The 20,791-nt window shown below is 45.9% G+C and overlaps 1 protein-coding gene across 3 annotated transcripts in view; it reads right to left on the bottom strand.

The window, feature by feature from the left end:
* Positions 1-20,791, bottom strand: part of NOTCH1 (notch receptor 1) — a 100,685-nt gene that overhangs the window by 69,429 nt on the left and 10,465 nt on the right. Inside the window, exon 1 of one of the 3 annotated variants that reach the window (XM_083721977.1) lies at positions 15,513-15,615. The exons of the other annotated variants lie outside the window; for them this stretch is intronic. Coding sequence (XP_083578103.1) covers positions 15,513-15,529 — 17 coding nt within the window. The 5' untranslated portion in view covers positions 15,530-15,615. Of the gene's footprint in view, positions 1-15,512; positions 15,616-20,791 lie in introns of those variants that run through there. 3 annotated transcript variants of the gene reach the window in all.

Raw genomic sequence — 20,791 nt, 5'->3', positions numbered from 1 at the left:
TGGTTCGGAAACTTCAGCTAGTGCAGAATTCACCAGCCAGATTGCTCACCGGAGCAAGACGGTTTGAGCATATAATATTACATCGATCCCGGTCCGACAGCACTGGCTAACAATTTGTTTCCGGGCCCAATTCAAAGTGCTGGTTTTGACCTATAAAGCCTTAAAAGGCTCAGGACCGCAATACCTCAAGGACGCCTCTTTCCATATGAGCTCACCTGGACCCCGAGATCATCTTCTGAGGCCCTTGTTTGTGTGCTTCCTCCCCGAGAGGTCTGGAGGGTGGCAACACGAGAACGGGACTTCTCTGCAGTGGCTCCCCATCTGTGGAAAGCTTCCCCAGGGAAGTTCACCTGGCGCCTTCATTATACACCTTTAGGTACCAGGCAAAAACGATCTTTTTAAACCAGGCCTTTGGTTGATTTGATTGACATCCTATACCCTTTTAAAATGTGGGTTTTTTTTGGTGTGTGTGTAGGGGGGTGTTATTGGGCTGTTGTTTTTATTTTTATTATATATTTTGTGGTTTTATATATTTTGATCTTGTTCTGTGAACTGCTCTGAGACCTCCAGGTATAGGGTGGTATATAAATTCAATAAATAATAAAAAAATAAAATAATAATAATACATCATTGGAGGTGCAAATCCTTGCAAAATCCATGTAGTTTGGGTTTAGCCAAAGTATGGATCCAGGGGGGCAAAGATTCTCTTAGTAACAATAACAAAAAATACAGTAAACGCTTGCAAAACCACCCTCTACACTGCAAGTACGACTAGCAACAATTACAATCCAGCAGCTTTAATTTTATGATATGATATTCTCTGATTTATGATGGTTAATAAACTACTTCCCCATCCACACACTTTTTTTTTAATCACTTGTTTCTTCCCCATTTTCTGTATTGGGCTGTCATCAGGTCAAACCATATTTGAATGCTGATTTTAAATTTGTTTTAATTTATGTGTTTTAATTATTGTTCTTACCTAGTTTATTTTTATTGCTTTGTATTTATTACAATGACAATTCTAAAATGTTGGAAGCTGCCTTGAATGCCAAATAGGGAGAAATGTTAGATACAAATACATTAAACCAGGAAAGAAATAGGATGATAGCTCAGATGGTAGAGCATGAGACTCTTAATCTCTGGGTTATGGGGTCGAGCCCCACACTGGGGAAAAGATTCCTGCATTGCAGGGGGTTGGACTAGATGACCCTTGTGGTCTCTTCCAACTCTACAGTTCTGATTCTTGGGGGAAATTCCCCTCCCTCGTTCCCTACTGGAATGTAATGCGGTTTGGCTTAAAACGAAAACAATTAACACCTGGATCTACTGAATGAAATTTGTGCCTTATAGACATTTAAATTAAAATGCATTGGTCGGGTGGGGGTGTGTGTGAATCCCTCCACAGACAGGAGGAGGCAAGACAGTAGCTAGGTCTCTGGGTGGACGAGACAAGCTTTCAGACACCCTCAAAGGTCAGAGCATGGGTCAGGAAGGTTTATCTTGCCTGGGCCAGATTGGTCCCGTAGAGATCCCTCTGTGGGCTGGATCATGCGTGCGCATGAGTGAGCGTGCCCGCGATTGCACATGCACAGGTGCAATTTCCAGCGCCACAGAAGTGAGTCCCCATGCCTCGCTGCGCCACTTTAGTGCAGCACGCGAGTGGGCAGCTTGGTTCGGGGGCGGCTCATGGGCCGGTCAAACGACCTCTGCGGGTCGCTTCTGGCCCATGGGCCTTAGGCTGCTGACCCTTGGTCCAGAGTAATAGTGCTTGACTCCATTTGGTTGTCTGACTGAGCATCTCCCAACCTGTGTCCCTGCGATAAAGGCTCTTGCTTATCTGCTGGAGAGGTTGGCTCTTAACCCTCCAGTGGATTCAAGATCTGCTGCAGATAAGCACCAGATAAGCTCATGGCATATCTATCTGCCCTGGTGAAGATCTTCCGTTGGAAACTAAACCGTTGCATTGACCCACCATTCCTAGAGTGTGCATGTGTGTTGTGTGTCTATAAAGACAAGCACAGCTCTCTGTGGCCCCGATGCCTGCAAATAAAAGCTTGGAAACCTGTGTGGGAAGAGGGTGCTTCAATTCTCAGAAGTCCAATCGAGGCTGAAGAAAGCTTTCTGGTGGTATGCAGAGCAGGGAGGCAAACTGACACATCCTGTCAGAGCTCTTTGTGGCTCCGGGGCCCTTCCATTACCTCCCATCACATCAGGACATGACATTTAATCTAAGAATGCCACAGCACCCACCTGTCAGCTTCCCGTGTAGGGCTTTGCCAACAAAGTATTTCTTTTAAAAGCACAATCTTGGAACTACCACAACAAAACAACCCATAAATGCAGGTGCTTAATCTAATCTGTTCACCAAATTTTGGGCTTTTCTTTTGAAAACTGGCTCTGTGTGCAGTGTGCTCGGTGTGTAATTTCTGCTAACACATCACAGTTTGTAGTGCAGGCTGTAGGCAGTGGTGTTGGGCACTGGAAGAAGCACTTGGTCATGTTGGCAAAGGAGGCTCTGGTTTTTCTGAGCGCAGCAGTGCAATTTGGCAAAAGCGTGTGTGTAGGTGCACACATTCATTGATCTGCCTGGTGGTGCTTCCAATCAAAAGGAATCACAGAACTGCAGAGTTGGAAGGGACCCCAAGGGTCATTTAGTCCAACCTCCTGCAATGCAGGAATCCGAACTAAAGCATCTATGACGGATGGCCGTCCAACCTCTGCTTAAAAACCTCCAAGGAAAGAGGGATAATCCACCACCTTCTGAAGGAATCTGTTCCACTTATTGTCAGAAAGTTCTTCCTGATGTTTAGCTGGAATCTCCTTTCTTGTAACTTTTAGCCATTGGTTTGGGTTCTACCCTCCAGAGCAGGAGAAAACAAGACACACACACACACACACACACACACACACACAATTGTACCTATGTGGACAGTGCTTCATGCATTTGATGACATGGTCTCTGGCCCAGGAAAGTGCACTCTACTAGCAGTGCATATGAAAAGGATCTAGAGGTTCTTAGTGGACCACAAGCTCAACAGTGTGATGCAGCAGCAAAATAAGCTAATGCTATTCTAGGCTGCATCAACTGAAGAATAGACCAAGGGAAGTAAGAGTCCCATTGCTTTATTCTGCTATGGTTAGACCACACCTGTGTCTGAATTCTGGACACTACAATTTAAGGAACATGTTGACAAGCTGGAACATGTACAGAGGAGGGTAACCAAGATGATGAGGGATCTGGAAACCAAGTCTTATGAGGAATGGTTGAAGGAGCTGGGGATGTGTAGCCTGGGAAAGAGGAGTCTAAGAGAAGAACTGGTAGCCGTCTTCAAATATATAAAGGGCTGTCCCATGGAAGATGGAACCAGCTTGTTTTCTACTGCTCTGGAGGGTAGGACTCTCAATGGCTTCAAGTTACAAGAAAAGAGATTACGACTAAATGTCAGGAAGAACTAGCTGTGGAATGGACTCCCACAGAACATGGTGGACTCTCCTTCATTGAAGGTTTTTGAGCAGAGGTTTGACGGCCATCTGTCATGGATGCTTTAGCTAAGATTCCTGCATCACAGGAGGTTCCAACTCTACAATTCCATGATTCTACAAATATACGTGTTGCGTCTTTCAAAATGCCACAAGATTCTCAAACATTTCTGCTGTAACAAACTGGGTGCATCCTGGAACTGGCTCTCTGCTTTTCTTAGGTGGCGTTTGTTGGAAACGAGGAAGATCTTAGTTGGTGCCTGTTGCACTTCACCAAAATGTGCAGTCTGAGTTAAGAGGCAACAGCATTTCTCACAAATTCTCCTATAAAATTCATTTCGAAGACGAGACCTGTTGGATCCGTCCAATAGTCCGTCTAGCCCAGCATCCTGTTCTCACAGTAGCTGACCAAATGCCCCAAAGGGAAACCCCAAAGCAGCACCTGAGCAAAGAGCACCCTTCCCCTCCTGTGGTTTCCAACAGCTGGTATTCAGAAACATTACTGCCTCTGACTCTGGAGGCAGAGCATAGCCATTGTGGCTAGTGGCTATCGGTGGCCTTATCCTCTCCATGAATTTGCCTAATCTTCTTTTAAAGCCATCCAAAATGCACAAGTGAGTTCTACCGTTTAACTAAGCACTATGTGACGAAGGACATTCTTTTACATGTCCTGAATCTTCCAACATCCAGCCTTGCTGGATGCCCATGAGTTCTAGGTTTAGGAGAGGGAGGAAATATTTCCCCATCTCCAGCTTTGTGCCGCACATAGTTTTATAAGTAAGAATGCCAGCTACCCCTTTGGGCAACTGCCTGCTTGACCTCTAGGGAAACCCATAATGGCGAAGCCCAATACTTTCCCTGAATTAAAACTGAAACAGAGCCGACAGTCCTCTGGCAGTCTGGAGCCTGTTTGACAAAACGTGCGCCCCCCCCTGCCTTTTGTTCTCTTATTTCAATATTTCCACTGTTTTTCGGGGCTTTTCTGCCTTTCTACCAGCAACAGGTTTTGTCTCCCCTACACTCTCCCTGTATAGAAATGCCGTCTCCTAACACAACCCCAGGCAGATGTTTTGCTGACCTTTAACCCGCGATCAATTCAAGAGGTTCACCGTTTTTCTTTCACAGCTTCCAGCTCACCATCTGCCACCCCAGGGACAGATGCCATGCACACGCACCCCCACACATCGCACACACTCTCCCCCCCCCTTAAAAAAAGCCTCACAGTCCATTTCATTCTGCCCTTTTCTCAGAGCGGGGGGAGTCCCTATTCCCACCTTACGGTGGATAAGCCCACTGCCAATCTGACACAGAAATCAAAAGGTCCATCACGGGACAAGAGAAAGCGTGAATTCAGGAGGGGGGAATCTGTCTGCAAAGAAAGAAGTTTCCCATGGACCATAAGGCATCCCAGCTCCACAGCCTCCCTCCCACAAACTAATTCTGATTCATTCATTTTTAAAACTGCCTGTCCGTTCAACTTGAGGCTTGTTTGTTTTTACCAGGAAGGAACATAGAAAGTTGAGGAGCGAAAGCTATACAAAAAGGCCTAGTCAAACCAAATACAGTGGTACCTCGGGTTAAGTACTTAATTTGTTCCGGAGGTCCGTACTTAACCTGAAACTGTTCTTAACCTGAAGCACCACTTTAGCTAATGGGGCCACCTGCTGCCGCCGCGCCGCCGGAGCACAATTTCTGTTCTCATCCTGAAGCAAAGTTCTTAACCTGAAGCACCATTTCTGGGTTAACGGAGTCTGTAACCTGAAGTGTATGTAACCCGAGGTACCACTGCACCTTTTAGCAACAATGGAAGTTACGATCTTATTGGACCCACGAAGAAGGAAAAGCAGGGGAGTGGGGTCGAGAAAACTGGTTAGGAAGGGGCAGTGTCTCTGTGAACTGGCTGGGCCCACCAGATTAAATCAGGATTCGAAGTTAATTCTCAAACTGAGGGGGTGAGTTTAGAGGTTGGCTTTTCTGACTAAAGCCCCACTATACATTTGAACCTGCATCATATCACTTTTGTGGCTTCCTCTAAAGAATCCTAGGAGCTGTAGTTTGTTCAGGGTGCTGTTAGGAGCGCCCCCCCCCCATATTCCCCTCACAGAGCTACAATATTCACAGAATGTCTTCTCAATCCTCATGAGGAACTGTGGGAGTTGTAGCTCTGGGAGGGAAGTACAAATTGCTGCATCTTAAACAAGCTACAGTTCCCAGGGTTCCTTGAGAGAAGCCATGACTCTTTAAAGCAGGATCATTATTTAAATGTGCAGGTGGGGCCTACGAAGCAGTTCCTACTTGCACTGGGAAAATAACATTTCACGGGAGAAGAGTCGGTGGAAGAGGATTGGAAGAAATTTAAAGACTATCTTCAAAAATATTGCAAAATTTATGAATGCTAAGATGATGTTGGATTTAAAAATAATATGGCATTAGTGATTAAGTTATGGTAACAATGAACTAAAAAGGGATGAAAGATTGGAGACATACTATGTTAAGTTATATAATTAATAATGAGAACTGAAAGAGGGTAGGGATTTGCTGAATTTGATTGGAAAAGTGGGAACACAAAAAAGGGAGGTGTGAGGAAGTCAAGAACCAGGGTTAAACAAATATAGAGTTAAAGATTGATTTTTTTCCTCTTGTTTATGTTTTTTCATTATCTTTGTTCTGTATTCTATTCTTTGTGTATTTTTGTTATCTTTGTTTTCTCTTTTTATGATGTATGCATTTCTATGCTTTTTGTAAAACTTTAATAAATATCTTATAAAAAAAAGAAAATAACATTTCACTCTGCCTCAGTGAGACTCTTTGAAGTATGGGCAGGATTGAACATCTTGGGTTAATTCCTTAAGTCCAATGGATAACTTCGGTCCAACAGTGGCTACAACCCAGTGCTTTCCAATGGATCTTGTAGGTTTCATACTTCATAAGAACAAAGGAAGAGCTTGAAGGATAAGGCCAAAGGAGACTCATCTAGTCCAGCATCCTCATCTCACAGTGGCCAACCAAATGCCTGTGGGAAAATAGCAAGCAGGATTGGAGCACAAGAACCCTCTCCTCTCCTCTCCTCTCCTCTCCTCTCCTCTCCTCTCCTCTGTACCATCAGTGTGCAGGCAGTGTCCTGGCTAACAGCCATTCCAGTGGTACCTCGGGTTACATATGCTTCAGGTTACATATGTTACAGGTTACAGACTCCGCTAACCCAGAAATAGTACCTCGGGTTAAGAACTTTGCTTCAGGATGAGAACAGAAATCGTGCTCCGGTGGTGCAGCAGCAGCAGCGGGAGGCCCCATTAGCTAAAGTGGTGCTTCAGGTTAAGAACAGTTTCAGGTTAAGAATGGACCTCTGGAACGAATTAAGTACTTAACCCAAGGTACCACTGTAATAGCCCTCTCCTCCATGAATTCATCTGATCCTCTTAACACCATCTAGGTTGGTTGCCATCATTGCCTCCTGTGGGAGTGAGTTCCACAGTTTAACTATGCCCTACATGAAGAAGCACCACTCATTAAGTGAGATCAGCGCTTGTGTGAACCAATGACTTGGACTGGTTTCTAAGAAAGTTCTAGGATTGCAAACTAAATGCCCCTCTAAAAAATTTTTCCACACCCAATCCTGCTAACTCTCTCTCATGGAAGCTGCTGCTCCCCAAAATCTTTATCTGTTGGAATCATATTGGCTCTGCCTGTCTCCCCCCCCCCCCCATGGTAAAACAACTCAAGGGGAAGTCTGGGAATAGAAAGGTCACTGCCTTTCAATTAGACCCCCCCGCCCGCCTCCACATTAATTAAGCACTAAGAGTTTCCACCTCTGCCACTCTGACAACTGGGAACCCTCCCAGGTGAGCTGCCAGCCCAGTTCCGTAGCTGACAGCTGCGCTCTCCCCAGCAAATTCCCTAAGTCCTCCTGATTACAGGTATCACCTGGTGGAGATTATAGAGCCCTTCTGCTGCTCCAGGTGCCGTTTTATGGCCCTGCCACCTAGCCCTGTATCTGGAAAGTGCTTAATGATTGATCCATGCAGAGGCTCAAAGTTTGAAGCTGGCTGTAAAAGTCAACAGAAAAAGTGCCTCTCTCTCCACTCTCTGTCCCAGGATGTGCCGTGCCCCCCCCCCCCCCGCCCTGAGGAAAGTTTGGCACTTCTACTCTTGGGTGTTTATAAAGATTAAAATAAAAGGGCTTCTTTCCTCCCATGCCTGGGAGAACTGGGAGGAATATTCTGCAAGAAGAGAAAATAGGTTTCTCAGCAATCCAGTACAGATATTGCCTGCCTGAGGGCTAGCAAGTGTTTTATGACACCCATCAAAAGGGGTTGCCGCTCTCCATAAACTGCCTACAGCCACTCCAGCAGCAACAAAAATTGGGGGAAAGGCTGTAGCTGGGTGGTGGAGCATCTGCTTTGCATGCAGAAGGTCCCAGGTTCACTTGCCTGGGGCATCGGCAGGTAAAGCTGGGAAAAGACTCCCTGCCTTAAGTCCCGTAGACAAAACTGAGCTGGATCACTGATGGGGTCTGACTCAGCAGAAGGCAGCTTCCTTTGGTCCCCAAAAGTGGGAGATGTGCCCCCAAAACAGTAGTCTTCAACCTTTTTAGACCCAGAATCCAAACATGCATCTAGGGACACATTTCTTGACCTTTTGCTGGTTGCAGTGCTCCTGTTGCATACCACTAGTACAGTGGTTCTCAAAGGGTGTGACGCGCCATACTGGTGTGGCAGGAGAAGATGGCAAGTGTGGTGGGGAGTTTAAAGGCATTTAAACAGTTCAGTGTAGTATAGTACTGTGTAGTACAGGCGGCAACCATTTTGTCTGCGCCCACTTTGACTTCTCCAGCTCAAACAAGCATCAACCTAAGTTTTCAGTGGACCCATCCTCAAAGAGAACTTCGCTGGCCACTGTATGAACAGGATGCTGGACTAGGTGGGCCGTTGGCCTTATCTAGAAGCCAGACTCTCTTAGATCCTTTCTTAGAAAGTTGCAGAGGCTCTCAATCAGGCAAGGCGGAGGCACTTGCCGCTTGTGGAGAGCTAATCTATGCTGCCAGGGAGTCTTTCATCAGTTATCCCAGATAAGATAGCTCAATCTCATGACTCAGAGCCTCTCCTTCCAAGCAGTTCCTGTGATTCCAGCACACGCTAGGAAAGGAATCAAGGGCTCTGAGCTTCTTGACTCCACTAAAGCTGCATAGATCTGGATTTGCCATGAGTTTCTTAAATTTAAGAACAGAAGAGCCTACTGGATCAGGTCAAAAGGGAGCCCAACTAGTCCAGCATCTTGTTCTCACAGTGGCCAACCAACCAGGTGCCTCTTCTGGGAAATCTGCAGGCAGGAACCAAGTATAAAGCAACTCTCCCTTCCTACTATTTTCCAGCAACTGGTTTTCAGAAGCATGACTGCCTCCAACCCTGGAGGCACAGCACAGCCATCATGGCTAGTAGCTATCAACAGCCTTCTCCTCCTCCATGAGAGTTACCAATCTTATTTGTAAGCCATCTAAGTTGGTGGCCTTCACTGATGCCTGTGGGTGGAAGTTCCATAATTCAGCTGTGCACTGTATGAACCTATGGGTGGAGGAGTTCTGCATGGTTTTGTACCTTTTTGATCTGACCTCAAGCAAGGAGGAACATGGTGGAGGACCCCTCCCCCCCCCGACTTACAAATGAATACGGCTGATATAGTAACTTGGGGCATTCGGATACAGTGGAACCTTGGTTCTTGAACTTGATCTGTTCCGGAAGTCCGTTCAACTCTCGAAACCGTTTGAAAACCAAGCCACAGATTCTGATTGGCTACAGGAACTTCCTGCACTCAAACAGAGCCGTGTCAGATATTTGGCTTCCGAAAAACGTTTGCAAACCGGAACACTTACTTCCGGGTTTTCGGCATTCGGGAGCCAAAACGTACAAGTACCAAGGCGTTCGAGAACCAAGGTACGTATGCCATGAATAGATCCAGTTGCTACATTCCACACATTCGTATGCTTGTGGTTTATTTTTATTTGTTTTATGTCTGGTTTTTGTTCAATAGTGATCTGTAATTGCATATGGACTATGCATATTGTCAACCTCTCTTAAAGCCATCCAAGTTGAGGCCGTAACTGCCTATTGTAGGAGAGAGTTCCGTAGTTAAAATTCTGCGCTGCATGAAGTACTTCCTTTTATGCATCCTGAATCTCCAAAAACATCAGCTTGATTAGAGGTCCACGAGTTCCAGTGTTAGAAGAGAGGGAGAAAAGCTAGATGTGGAAAAGACCATGAGTTGGCTAGAAGTCACCTTGTACCCATTAAAGAGCAACAGCACAGAACCCTGCACAACCCTGCCTTCCGCTTTCTGAGCCTATGCTAGGTGTGGTTTTCACCCCACATTTCCAGATCATTTCTTGAGACCTCAAAATTTCATTTGAAACGGAGAAAAGCAAGCTGTAATTCACAGGGTTGAAAATTATGCCCAAAGACATTCAGAGACTCGCATATACAGGGTTAATATTCAAAGACTTGAAGACAAGAGATTCTTCTTAGATTTTTTTTTTTAAAGAAAGAAAGAAAAGGGGGTGGATGCAAATGATCATTCATAATCCCTTCAGTTGGCAAAGGAGTATTTCTGCTGTGAATGGAACCTTGTAGATGCTTCATTCAAAAGCAGTTCCTCTCTTTCAATCCCAACCCCCCCCCCGCCCCATTCAGAGACAGACACAAACTGTGATTCTCCCCCCACACTCCTTTTATCAGTGGGGACTGTACTGTCTTTTCATTACAATAGGGACTCCCAATTCTTAAAAAAAACTTTTAAAAAAACTTGGGTGACATTTGCCTACATAACAGCACTGAGGATTTATTCTATACATCCCTCCCTGCCCCACTTGGGATGGAGGAAGAAAAACAATTCTAAGTTGCACACAAATTGGAAAAGAAACACTCCCAAACTTTCACCATAAATGGTAGACATGGGTTTTTGTTGTTGATGATGATAAAAGTTCGCAATTCTGTCTGCAATTTGTTTTTAATTAAGAATGGGGTTTTTTTTGGGGGGGGGGGGACCGCAAACATGACCAAAGAGGCACTTTAAAAAAAACAACAACACCGCCTGCCATTCATAACTTGCACCTTGCATTTTGCCACTGCTTAATTGTGTGCCCTGCCCCCTGCCGATGGCATCCTGGAGTGTTTTAATAAACTTGGATCTGGATGTCTGATGGATTTAATTTTGCACTGCTGTAGGGCAATAGCTGGAGCAATTGTATCTGGGCTAGCTGGGCTAGACTTTCTGAAAGGGAAGAGCAAGGTGGGGGGATTTAAAGGAGGAGGAGGGGAGTGTTAAAAAATGTGGCCCCGATCTCAGGCTGCTTTGTGGTGCTGTGGAGCATTGATGGAGGGATGGTTCTGTTTTTGAGACAAGACCACCTCCCCAACTATTAACATGTGGCCCAAGGACTGATGTCAAAACCAGACTAACTATTTCCTAACAGTTGCTGTCACCAAAAAACAAAAAACTGCACAATCTTTCATCAGCAGATGAGTCAGATGGCAACTGAGAGAACATTTGCAAGGGGGTTAAGTAGAGAACTCTGGACAGTCAGAAGTATAAAAGCAAACCACTAGAAATGAACATGGTTTTTGTTTTGTGTTTTTGTTGTTTATTACCTATCCTTCACCCTAAGGTTCCAGGACAAGTGAGAACATTAAAAGCCGCTTAAAACAAGTTATAAAAACAAGGTGGGTGCTAACAAGTGTTGTTGTCTGTTTTTTCCTCAAGCACTATTATAAGAGAAGCTTCTGGTTGTGTTTGGTGGGCAAGAGGGGGAAAACAATTGCCACTTCCTGAAGCAAACAAGCAGACTTTGCAGAGCAAAGAAATCCTCTCTGCTGGGCTTGGGAGCATACTGTCAGCGGCCTTCAGACCAAGATTCAGTCAGCGAAGCCCATGTGTCAACATGAGGCCTTATTGACAGACTCTAGACAATGAGGGGAGTCTTGGCCCTCCCGCCATTCTTCCATGGGGTCTCTTGGAAACCCACCTTTCATGGAGAACAACAGGCACTGTGCGGAAAAGCAGTCTGTCACCCCTCTGCCTTTTGACTCTGAAGAGGAGGAGGCAGCTGGATGGGGGGCAGGGGGCGGTTTCTGAACTCTCCCTGCCAGCTTCCTCTGGGCAATCAATTCTTCCAGGCCACAACAAGTGTCAAGGGGTCTCTCTTCCCGCTCTATCCAATCAGACCTAACACATCTCCAAACAACATTTCTGCAAGATACAGACTGAAGCCAGGACAAGGAAGATACCTTCCTGCTTTCCCACCTGTTTCTTTACCATGGGCTCTGCTTGTTCTGTGCCTAGAAAGCACGGGTCTGAACAGTTTTCCATTTGACCCAAGCTTTCTAGGTCCAAGTGGTTTCGCTCCGCTCCTAGGGAAAACTTGCTCTTTAACTTTAAGTTGCTGTTTGCTCCAATTCAGTGCTAAAGATTGGATTTCCCCAGGAGAAAGTGGTGGGGAAAGCTGAAGTCTGGATGAGCCCAGTGTTCAGAAAGAGTACAGTCAGAAATTAAAGCCAAAAAAACCCCAACCCCCCCTCGCGTTTCTACTTGTTGCACCAGACTCTCGTGACCAGCTGTGTGTCTGGAGCAAAGAGGAACGAACAGCCAGTTCCATCCAAGCCCCCAAGCTATGAAGGGCTCACATTTTCTTGCCAGAGCACCTCAAATGACTGGCTTAGCTGTGATTCCCAGAAAAAGAGAGAGATGAGGATGCAGTTTTGGCATAATTTTTAAAAGGTACAAATCAGCTTTCTAGACATATAAATGCCACCTGAATAAGTGTGTGTGTGTGTGTGTGTGTGTGTGTGTGTGTGTGTGTAGGGTAGATATATACAGGTCCAAGGAACATGCAAACAGGAAAAAAATTGTTAAAGAAGGCACTGGTTTACGTGCCTGTAAACCCTTGCAGGTAAGCCAAGCGTGAAACTTCTCTGTTAAAATGCAACTCCTCACCATCAATCCCTCTTCCTTGAAACCTTCCTTGGTCATTCCACTAAAAAGGTATGGCAACCCAGACCCAGGAAGTTAATTGCTTTCAACTTTGATGAACTCTACCCTTGAATAACTTCAGACATGGGGTGGGGGGTGGAGATAAAGAGAAGTAGAGGCAGAACAAGGAATCAGTGCAAAACACTCATCAGACCAAGACACAAACAGGGAGGTGGGATTCGGGGGTGGGGAGGTACTAAGAGGCAAGGGGTGACAGGGAGGCACTGGAGGTGTAAATGCCTATCAGGCTTGGAATAAATGTGAAATTAATTGTTACCATTTTGTCTCTACAGCTATAGCAGGCACTGTAACCTTTCCAGAGTTTTGACTTCACCCCCAAAGGCACACCCCTAAGCCAATGCCAACAAAATTATCATGTAAACTGCTGTTCTGATTAATGCTTCTTATAAGATAGGGTATGGTGCATGCCAGATGAGTTTATGAAACCAGTAGCCTGGAAAAAGAAAAGGGAACCACTGAGCTGTACTGAATCTGAGCTGTTGACATTGCAAAGTAAACTGCACTCATTTCTTGGGAGGGGATGAGGGGGGCACTGCCTCATCAGTATGAGTTATTATCCCAGCCTTTGAATAAGTCAACTCTGTCCTCCTTCCCATGATAAGAGGGGTGTGGAATGCAGCCTTTGGAAGTTCCCCCCAGGCGCTCTCAATCTAAAATTCCTGCAAGATAGCAGGCAGGTCCAGGGACTCCCCCCAACCCAACCCACCCCACTTAGGAAGTGCCATTCTATTCAGTGTGGGCCAGGAATCTGATGGGAGCACAGAAGATGAAGAGGGGAAGCCTTGGGAGAAGCATGTGGAGAGCCACTGACAGCCAGTGTAGGCAATACTGTACTGAGCTAGATAGGTCAAAGGTCTGGCTTGCTAGAAGGCATCTTACGAAATTGTGGACGTTGTAGGTGTGTCAGTGTGCAAGTTCCCCACTCCCCAAACCTGGCTTCCTAAAAGCACTTCCTGAGTCAGTGTGGTCAGAATGCTACTGGGGATTCAGCGTCAGAGGACCAGAGTTCTGAGTTTAGTGGGCACAGGCTATCTTCCCTTAGGCAAACCACCCCCACAGGATAGACTTAGGGTTGTTCTACCAGATCCCTGCCCGGTTCCAGGTCACTCCAAGGACAGCTGCACGTGTCCAGCATCCAAAGACTGCCAGCAGCAAAAGGCGACAAGGCTATGAAGCAGATTTCTCTCCCAATCCCACTTCCAAATAGCGCCCAACCTAGGAAAGGAGCCAAAAGGCTGTCAGAACCTCAAAGAGGTGTCAATTCTTTCGGAATTAAGACAGGGACCAAAATTTCACACTCCCTGCTGCAAAGCACAGAAGCCACAAGATGTTGCCAGAGCTTGTGTGCATGTGTGTGTGTGCTTGCAATGTTTCTATGCCAAACCCAACACTTTATACAATGCAGCTGGACTGTCCCCTGACTGAGATAAGCAAGAGAGACAGAGCAGTGTAATACTGAAGTATGTTGGACTAGCAGCGGGGAGGCCCCTGGGTTCAAATCTCACCTCAGCCACAATCCTCACAGGGTGATCTTGGGCCAGCCCCACACATATTCGCACAACAGCTCCACACTCCCCCCTTTCCTGTGGTTTCCAGCAACTGGTATTTGGAAGCATTGTGGCCTCAAAACATGGAAGGCAGAGCATAGCCATCATGGCCAGTTGCCCTCAAAAGTCCTCCATGAATTGGTATAATCCAATCTTCATGAAATCTTGGTTTAACTTTAGACCTTGCAAGTTTGGGGGAAGAGAAATTGGCCCGATGCAAGGCAGGGCTGCATGCCCAACTGAGGAAAAGAATTTAGGGAAGGGGTGTGTTTGTTTCCTTCCACTTGCCGTCTCTTTATAATAATGAACACAGGCCCACGATACCGGAAGCCAGTCCTTTAGCACCAAACTGCTGTTTTGTTCTGTGTCATGGGCTACTCTCAGCAGAGCCACAAATGCATTTCATCTCTCTCTGCAAAACCAGAAATGCCCATTTAAGTTTACAGAGCCACAGAAAAGAGGAAGCTGCCAAGGAAATGGCTGTGCTTGTAGTTCAGTTCTGGGTTGAAGCAAAAGATCACCCTGTCTCAAGCAGAGGAGGCACCCTTGTCAACAAAGAATGGCAGCCAAATTAGGTTTCACTTATTGTTTGTATTTTAAAAATTATTATTTATTGCATAACATTCATAGACTTATGGATGGTAAAAAAAGGCGAATAAACCTCAAAGTGGTTTACAAAAAATATATATGAAGCAATGAAATCATCAGTTAAAACAATTTAAAACTTTGGAATTCCCTGCTTGTTGGAATCGAACAGGTGCCGTCACTGTACCCTTTTTGGCACTTGCTAAAAACATTTCTGTTTTTATGCCAATATGTAGAATGTCTGGTGTGTGTTTTAATCCAGTTTTTAGTTAATTCCTGATCTTACTTTAAAAAATATATATTTTAACAGTTATTTTTAACTGTTTTAACTGATAATTTTATTCTTTTTGTAAATCACTTTGAGGGTTTTTTCACAAGTGTATGCATTTTACTTTTAAAAAATGCTATGTGAAACTTTTAAAAAATCCTAAACAAAAATGTTTGTAACAGGTGTACAGCAAAGGGGCTTGCCTGACATCAGTAGGCAAGGAGTTCTGAAGGGCAGGTACCACCACATTAAAAGATCTGATTTCTTAAAAATGGGAATGAGTGTTATGTGGGACCTGTAACAGTTCCAGTTCCAGTAAGACTATTCCCTGTTCCTTTATGGACTTCCTCTGGCTATTTTAACACCACATCCTTTTCCTGCCCACTGAGAGTCCCTATTCTCTCTCTTGCCCACCCCATCCCCCACTCCCACATTGCTGTTATTTGATGGAATTAACAGCAGCTTAAAACGGGAGGAAAAAACTCAGGCAGAAAAACTTCCACCTCTCACAGCATTAAACAATGGTGTTAAATAACCCCAGGGCTGGATGGGAAGAAACCCAATACCAGAAGGGGCTTTAGACTCCCCACCATAAGAAGCTTTCCATGCAAGGTCCTTTACTTACTCCTCTTCTGGTATGGTTTTCTCTGCAACACCCATGAGTGTTAAGCAACCCCTGCAAAAAGCTAAGAACCTAAGAAGGGCCTGCTTGATTGGGCCAAGGGAGCCCATCCAGTCCAGTATCCTTTACTCACAGTGGCCAGCCAGATGCCCCCAATAGGAAGCCCAAAAGGAGGACCCAAGTGCAATAGCTGTGCTCTCCCCTCCTGCAGTCACCAACAACTGGTATTCAGAACCATTTCTGCTTCAAACTGTGGAGGCAGAGCATAGCTATCCCATGTCAGACATAGTGGCTGCTGGCTTCCATTTTGAACCTTCCATGGCCGGAGGCTTGGGAAGCAGAGGCAGTTAGTGGGGTTGGAAACAACAAGAAGCAGCTCCTCACAACTTTATCCCCCCTCACGAGAATGAAGAATCAGTTTCAAACATCAGAATCTAATTTCTAGGCAGCTGCCACTTCTGAAAATGATGCCGTGCGGTGCAAATCATCACCCAACAATCACCCGGCCTCTGTTCATTTCCAGTAGCCAACAGGGCCAGCCATCTAAAAAGCTGTTCTCTCCATAGTGGAAATTCCTTGGCCTTCTGCAAAAATGTGCCCCCTTGGCTGGGCCACCCTGCTCCTCTTGGGGCTCAAGTCGCAGTGTATTGCCAACATAGGCATAAGATCAAATTGCTGGAACCAAGGTTTGGCCAACTGGGCAACTACCAAGGGGCCACACCTAGAAGGATGACCACTGGAAAAAGCCCCTCCTCATCCTCTTCCACACTGCTTGTCCACCTGACTCTCACTGTGGTCCAGACAACTGCGGCAGCAGGAGAGCAACCTCCAGTCAGCCAAAATGGGAATCCCATTGCCATGCAAGGCCAATGGCAGGTATGTTCACATCACCTGGACTCCAGAGCTGCACACATAAGCCAGCCCAACTCTGGGCCAGTTTATGAGCACATCCTTCTACCCAATCATTGATCCAGACCCTCCCTCCCCCCCCCCCCCATAGCACCATCTGCTTCTAACTAAGCCAGCGGGTTGAGGGAGTTCCTGGGAAAGTGGCAAGCCGCGCCACCACAATCCCAAGACAAATAAATAAATAAGCAAGTCCCTTTTCATCTGTGGTGGGGATGCCAGCCTGAGAGACAGAGATGCCAAGGTCTAATTGGTACCTACGACAGCTACATGATCCCTACAGAAACCGTTTCATCTGATCTGGGAAAAAGCATTTAGCCCAAGTGGAGGGCCCAATTTTTCCTCTGCAAAGCTGCAGTTAGCACTTTCCACCCCAAAACCACAGGACTCCGCAGGAAAAAAGCTGAAGCTACCATCAGTGCTTGTTGGCATAAGACCAGCCCTGCCACCTCCAAGCACTTATTTTGTTTTTATCATATTAGATAGATAGATAGATAGATAGATAGATAGATAGATAGATAGTTTTGCTTTCTGGTTTCTATGTGCTGTTCTCACTATTTCTGAAAGGATGACGGAACACAGATCATCACATGCAAGGGAAAAACTTCGTTCTAAGCAGGTGGGCTGGGACTATTATTCCATTTATTTATTGTAAAAAGTTGGCTATTTTTTTTTCTATGGGCATAGCATATAATCTAGTAAGAACAAAATAGTGTGGCTAAAATCAACTTTCATAAATTTTTATTTATTTATTTTTACCCCATTTTTTGGAAAGGTCTTATCTACAAAGCAGCTTCCACTGTTATCTAGAATTGTTTTGCAAACGTTACAGTATAGAAAAAAGTTCACCTGGATATGATTCCTATTTACCAAAGGCAGCCAGGAGAGTTTTAATTTGCCTTTTGAAGTTGGAAACAAGATTCTCAAGTTGAGGAGACCTCCTGCACACTGCGGCCACTGAGACATGATTCTCTTCTCAAAACGCTTCAGCAGATCCCAGTTTCAATTCCTGCTACTGCCTTGAAAACATCATCCAAGTTCCTACATTGGCCACAAAATACAGTGTAACAGAAACATCTTGGAAGGATAGGGCCCTGGCCCAGTGATAAGAGCAGCTGCCTGGCATGCAGAAGACAGTCAGTACTCATGCATAGAAAGTGCAGAAAAGGAGGCAACTCTGGCACATGTTGCTTCCTAGATTTTGGTCCTCCTTGCATGGCTGATGTGGGGGAATATTTGGTCCTCCAGATGTTGCTGAACTACAACTCCCACCAGCTCCAGAGAGTGGCCAATGGGGCAGGGAGAAGGACGGGAGTTGTAGTTCAACAACATCTGGAAGCTGAAAGGTCGTCCCCCCACTCACCTATGTAGAGATAGTGGTCCAGGACAACAGCACCTTAGAAATCCTGCCAAAGGATTTAATGTCTTATTTTAACTGATGGTATATAACCCACTTTGGCAGGCTTAGTGGTCGAAAAGCAGTTTGCAAGTGCTATAAAGTAAATAAACTGCATATAACAATGCCATTTGCATTTGTCCAACTATACACAGCCAGGCTTGGATGGGCAGCCATGCAAATATATCAGCCCTCAGGGCTGCAGACCTTTCCCCAGAAAACCTTGAATGGGAGAACATTTTCTCTAGGCAAATCTTAAGCTTGATTTTTATCAGAACAATTTTTGTTCAGGTTGCAACTGAAAAATATTCTGATACCCAAGACAGAGAGAGTGCACCATCTAATGCAGTATGCTTACTTGTTTACTTTCATATTTAGTTGCAAAAATTAAGAAGCTGGAAACTTTCAAACTTGCTGAAGGTTGCCTAGCAATATTGCTCCTGAAGGCTTGCTTCCATTTGTGATCACTGCTAGCAAATTTTATGAAACAGAAAAAAGGTTCCATTCCACATCGCTGCTTGGCCCTTTCAATGATGATGAACGCTGGAAGCCGTCCAAATATTGATATATATATGACATGACCCAAAGGTTTCTAGGCTGGCTTGAGACACCAGGAGGAAATTCATGGCTGCGTTCTCCCACTGTCATCCTTGCTCATTCTACAAGTGGGAAGTCCTCTCTCTGAACGCCGCACGCCGCCCCCCAAGCCACAGCTCACACGCCTCAAGCCTAATTAGATTCCCCTGCCATCTGTACATCCAATGTAAATCAAGGGGAATACAAGAAGGCTTCTTTTTTGGAGGAAGAAAGAGCGGGGGGGGGGGGGCAGAATAGCCAAAGAGAGAAACTGGGGGAGGGGGGACACCCAGAGAAGAGAGATTGAGAATGGGGGGTGGGTGAGGGTACAGGAGGTGGGGAAGAGGAGTCAGTTATGCATTCTGGGAAGCCCTCCGCGATTAGTCACATAGCATTAATCTGCCTCCCGCAACAATAGCTGCTGAATTTCGACCGAATCCCAGCTGTCACTCCCTGAATGAAAGAAAACAAGATTTAGAGCGTCAAGCGTCCTTACAGCTTCTGCAGAAGGGGTGGGGGGGACGGTGCGGTGCGCATTCATTAGCGGCTCACAAAGGCGCCCAGCCTTTGTCCCTTAAATTGCTCATGTGCCCGATTAATTTGCTGAAGGGTTCTCTTCTCTCTCCCCCTGTCTCCCCCTCTCCCGCCCATCATCCCCGGAGCAAACAGAAGACGCCAAATGTGGGGGCAAAATTAAAGAAGTGGAGCAGACAAGGGACAGAGAGGTGCAGGCCTTCCATCCCCCACCCTCAATTCCCAACTGCACCGAAAAAGTCTGCCATTCAACAGTTGGGATCAGGAATGCCTGTAGGGAGAGCTGCTTCCTTAGAGAGAGAGACGCACCCCCCCCCCTTTTTAAAAGAGTCTTCACATTTGCTTCCAACAGGTGGAGTTAAAAAAAACACACACCAAAACAAGCAATCTCAACATATCCAGCTCTCAATCAAATTCTGTTCCAGGACTCTTGCAAGCAGGGGATTCCACTGAACATATCCTGAGGCTACATGCATTTGGGGACAGGGAGGGCGGAAAGGCTGCTGCCTTTTGCTTTTCTTTTATAGAAGGGTTAAGAAAAGAGAGCAGAGGTGGAGGAGATGCTGGGTCGTCCCCACATTAATTGGTGGGCAACTTGTTCCCTGCAGCCATCACTTGGGGAAGACCATGAGAAGTTCAAAGACTCTAAAACTTTCCTCACTGTAGGGAACATGGGGGCACTGCAGTAAAGCTGCTGGCATTTCCAAGTGCAGCTGGGGGGGGAATCCCTGCCTGAAAACCTGGAGTGTCACTGCCAGCCAGTGCAGACAATATCCATGGTCTGACTGCATATAAGGCAGCTGCCTATTTCCATAGTTAATTCACACAAACATAAGGCAAGCATCCTGGAATGGGTCAAAAGGAGTCCCCATTTAGACCAGCATCCTGTTCGCAACAGCGCTCTGATGGCAAGAAACATACAAGCAGAACCTGAGCTCAACAGCAACTCTCTCCTCCTGTGATTCCCAGCATCTAGTATTCAGAGGCATGGTGCTTCTGACATCTCTTTCTTCAGAAACATTAGGAGTGCTTGGGGGGGGGGGGGAGAGGCTGATTTGCATGCAGAAGGTCCCAAGCAGCATCTCCAGGCAGGGCTGAGAAAAATAGACCCCTGATCCCAAAACCCTGGAGAGCTGCTGCCAGCCACTGCAGACAACACTGGTCCAGATAAACTAATCCCCTGACTTAGTATTTTTTATTTATTTATTTAAGCGAAACGCACATACTGCTTGATAGTAGCAAAAACTCTCAGAGGTTTAAAAGCACAAGGCAGCTTCTTATGCTCATCATCCTAAATCTAGACAAGGGCTGGCTATTCCCACTTGGAAGAGGCTCTGTCCCTCAACCCCAGTTATCTCTAATCCCCAGCACAGAGCACAAGTACAACATACATTCATTAGGGCCATACACAATTACAGATCAATTGACATGGATAGTTTAGGGTTGCTCAGTTAAATTGCAATCATCCCCCTCCTTCCACTTCCACAAAGTTCAGCATGAATTAAATGGGAAGGTGTGTGTGTGTGTGTGTGTGTGTGTGTGTGTGTGTGTTATCCTCACAATCGCTCTTAGATGCATGCTGCCGTGTTGAAACTACTTTGGATAATGGCAACTCCACAGATGGAACTGCACCTTGAGCCCAGGTTCAGCTCCCAAGGATCCAGTCTGCAAACGCCCATCAGCACAGCATTGTTTCATATCACACAGACACACATATGCCTATGTTTGCAGCAGTTAATAGAAGATGCACACCCCCAAACAGTTAGGGGTGTGGATGGGGAGTGATGGCAGGAAATTGTTGGCTCCCAGCGTCACATCTATCACCTGTGGAGACT

This window comes from Podarcis gaigeae (assembly GCF_964106915.1).
Source record: "Podarcis gaigeae genome assembly, chromosome: Z".
NCBI classification, from domain to species: domain Eukaryota; kingdom Metazoa; phylum Chordata; class Lepidosauria; order Squamata; family Lacertidae; genus Podarcis; species Podarcis gaigeae.
This window is presented reverse-complemented; position numbering and strand designations above follow the sequence as displayed.